Genomic DNA, 2,500 nt, shown 5'->3' with positions numbered 1-2,500 from the left:
GCTCTTGTAGTTGAGGGCGCGGTCGCGATGGACAGTGAGCTTGAACAGCTGTTCTTCGACAAGGCTGGAGAAAAGCTGGAACGCGAGGAAAATGAGTTAGGGAAGAGGAAGGACTGGTTATTGGGGTTTTGGACAAGAAAGGATGAGGAAGAAGTTCACGAGAGGCATCAGGATTAAAGGAAAGTGTAATTATATTGCAAGTATACGGATATCTACGATCGTTCTAAATTGCAAGAGCAACATTAGGATTGATATTCACCGCTTTTCTTCACTTCTCCCTTTGCCTGTCACTCGTCTCTCAGTACCCAACCCGTCTCTCTATTTCTCTACTTCCTTGCAGCTCTCTCTCTCTCTCTCTTCCTCCCTCGCTCTCTCCCTTCCTCCCCCCTCTCTCTCTCTCCCTTCCTCCCCCCCCCCCCCTCTCTCTCTCTCTCTCTCTCTCTCTCTCTCTCTCTCTCTCTCTCTCTCTCCCTTCCTCCCTCCCTCTCTCTCTCCCTCCCTTCCTCTTTCTCTCCTACCTTAAGGTCCTCATACGTCTGCGTTCCGAGCTTCAGCAGCTGCGAAATCTGCGGCGCGTGTTCGACCGGCATGCCGAGTTTCCTGACGTCGCTGGCGAATTCCTTGACGTGTTCGTAGTCTCCGGCGATGGCGTGCTGGGCGAACTTCGAGAGCTTGGTGGTGAGTCGCTCGGCCTTCGAGAGCTGCCCCGGTCGCACTCCAGGCCGCTCCTTGTAGAAGATGTACTGCACCTTCACCGTGAAGATCTTGCCGAATTGGTCGAACTGCTGAGCGCCTGCGGGGTGGGAGGGAAAGGTCAGGTACGTATCGACAAATTCGGTGTTTAGACGTCCCATAACGGACTTTCAGATCGCATTCTTGCCTTCGAGCTGGACAAATCTTATAAGAAAACTCACGATTCTGGATAGTTCAAACCAACGAGGGTTCTTCCAGAGCCGCTTACCAATATCAGACACGGAGTAGCAGGCCTGGAGAGGGAGTTCCTGGAAGGGGTCTTTGTCGTCCTTGCTGTTGAAGAGTTGCAAACACCCGTTCTCGGTGAGCTTCACGAACACCTTCTTCCAGAACCTGGAGGCGCGGGGGAAAAGGAGCAAGAAAAAAGGGTAGAATTGTTACTATCGTTCGTTTCTTTTTCCTTTCTTTCTTGTCCACCTAAATGTTTATTTATGTACATGTATTTAGCTTTAGTGAAAGGAATTATTCGTTGGAGACTTGAGCTCCTCCGTTTTCGATTTTTGAATTCTTCTCTGGATTTTGTTTATCGCTTTTAATTCTTTTATATTTCATTTATTCATCTTTTTAAACGAAATTTTAGATCAAAACTATTTTCGTCTTTGTTTTTGTTCTTAACTACTGTCCTTCCAATTACCTCTTTAAAAGATACCTTTGGAATCTGATCTAAAGGAACCAGTCATATACTTTACAACTAAGATTCACATATACTGTATTTACACACTATTCCATTACAATTCTTATACATTCTTTTCTAATAATATTCTACCTATGGAATGTAAAGGATCTGATTTTGCAACAATAAGGGCTGTTTTGTACCACTTTTTTATTTCCTTATGGCTTCTCTGTCCTTGCACCGTGAAGTATCGCTTTGTCTTGCACCGTAAAGTTTATGCGATGAATTGTAAGAATAAATTTCGAAATGAGAGAGAGAGAAAGAGAAAGAGAAAGAGAGAGAGAGAGAGAGAGAGAGAGAGAGAGAGAGAGAGAGAGAGAGAGAGAGAGAGAGAGAGAGAGAGAGAGAGAGAGAGAGACAGAGAGAGACAAAGAAAGAGAGAAAGAGAGAGAGAGAGAGAGGGAGGGAGGGAGGGAGGGATGGAGGGAGAGAGAGAGAGAGAGAAAGAGAGATAGAGAGAGTGTGTGTGTGTGAGTGAAAGAAAGAGATAGAGAGAGGGGGAAGCAGGGACAGAGAGAGAGAGGGAGGGAGGCAGAGACAGGGAGAGAGAGAGAGAAAAGTAGAGACAGAGAGAGGGAAAGAGGAAAGCAGAGACAAACAGAAAGAGGAAGAGAGAGAATATGTGTGTGAGAGAACGAGAGTAAGCAAATGACTATCGTGCGAATTTCCACAATACTTATCGACTTCAACGTTCGTTCATAGCTTGTGGTTCGTTGTATGGCGTGCCTCCTTTGCGTCACAATTGGCGCTGGTCTAGGACTTACGATGTTATCAGTATGTACATATATGTATATGTATATATATATATATATATATATATATATATATATATATATATATATATATATATATATATATATATATATATATTTTTTTTTTTATATATATATATATATATATATATATATATATATATATATATATTATATATATATATATATATTTATATATTTATGTGGTTGTTTGTAATATATATATATATATATATATATATATATATATATATATATATATATATATATATATATATATGTATATATATACATATATATATATATATATATATTTGTATAT

At 41.0% G+C, this 2,500-nt stretch overlaps 1 protein-coding gene across 2 annotated transcripts in view; it reads right to left on the bottom strand.

Moving 5' to 3' along the window:
• Window positions 1–2,500, bottom strand: part of stnB (stoned B) — a 21,004-nt gene that overhangs the window by 9,427 nt on the left and 9,077 nt on the right. For both annotated transcript variants that reach the window (XM_070135854.1, XM_027371873.2), the window contains 3 exons: window positions 962–1,086; window positions 519–793; window positions 1–75 (listed from right to left, as the gene is read on the bottom strand). The exon at window positions 1–75 is cut by the window's left edge and continues 112 nt beyond it. In XM_070135854.1, coding sequence (XP_069991955.1) covers window positions 1–75; window positions 519–793; window positions 962–1,086 — 475 coding nt within the window. The remainder of the gene's footprint in view (window positions 76–518; window positions 794–961; window positions 1,087–2,500) is intronic.

The sequence above is a fragment of the Penaeus vannamei genome, chromosome 21 (genome assembly GCF_042767895.1).
Source record: "Penaeus vannamei isolate JL-2024 chromosome 21, ASM4276789v1, whole genome shotgun sequence".
Taxonomy (NCBI): Eukaryota; Metazoa; Arthropoda; class Malacostraca; order Decapoda; family Penaeidae; genus Penaeus; species Penaeus vannamei.
Note: the sequence above shows the minus strand (reverse complement) of the source record. Positions and strands in the feature narration are given on the sequence as shown.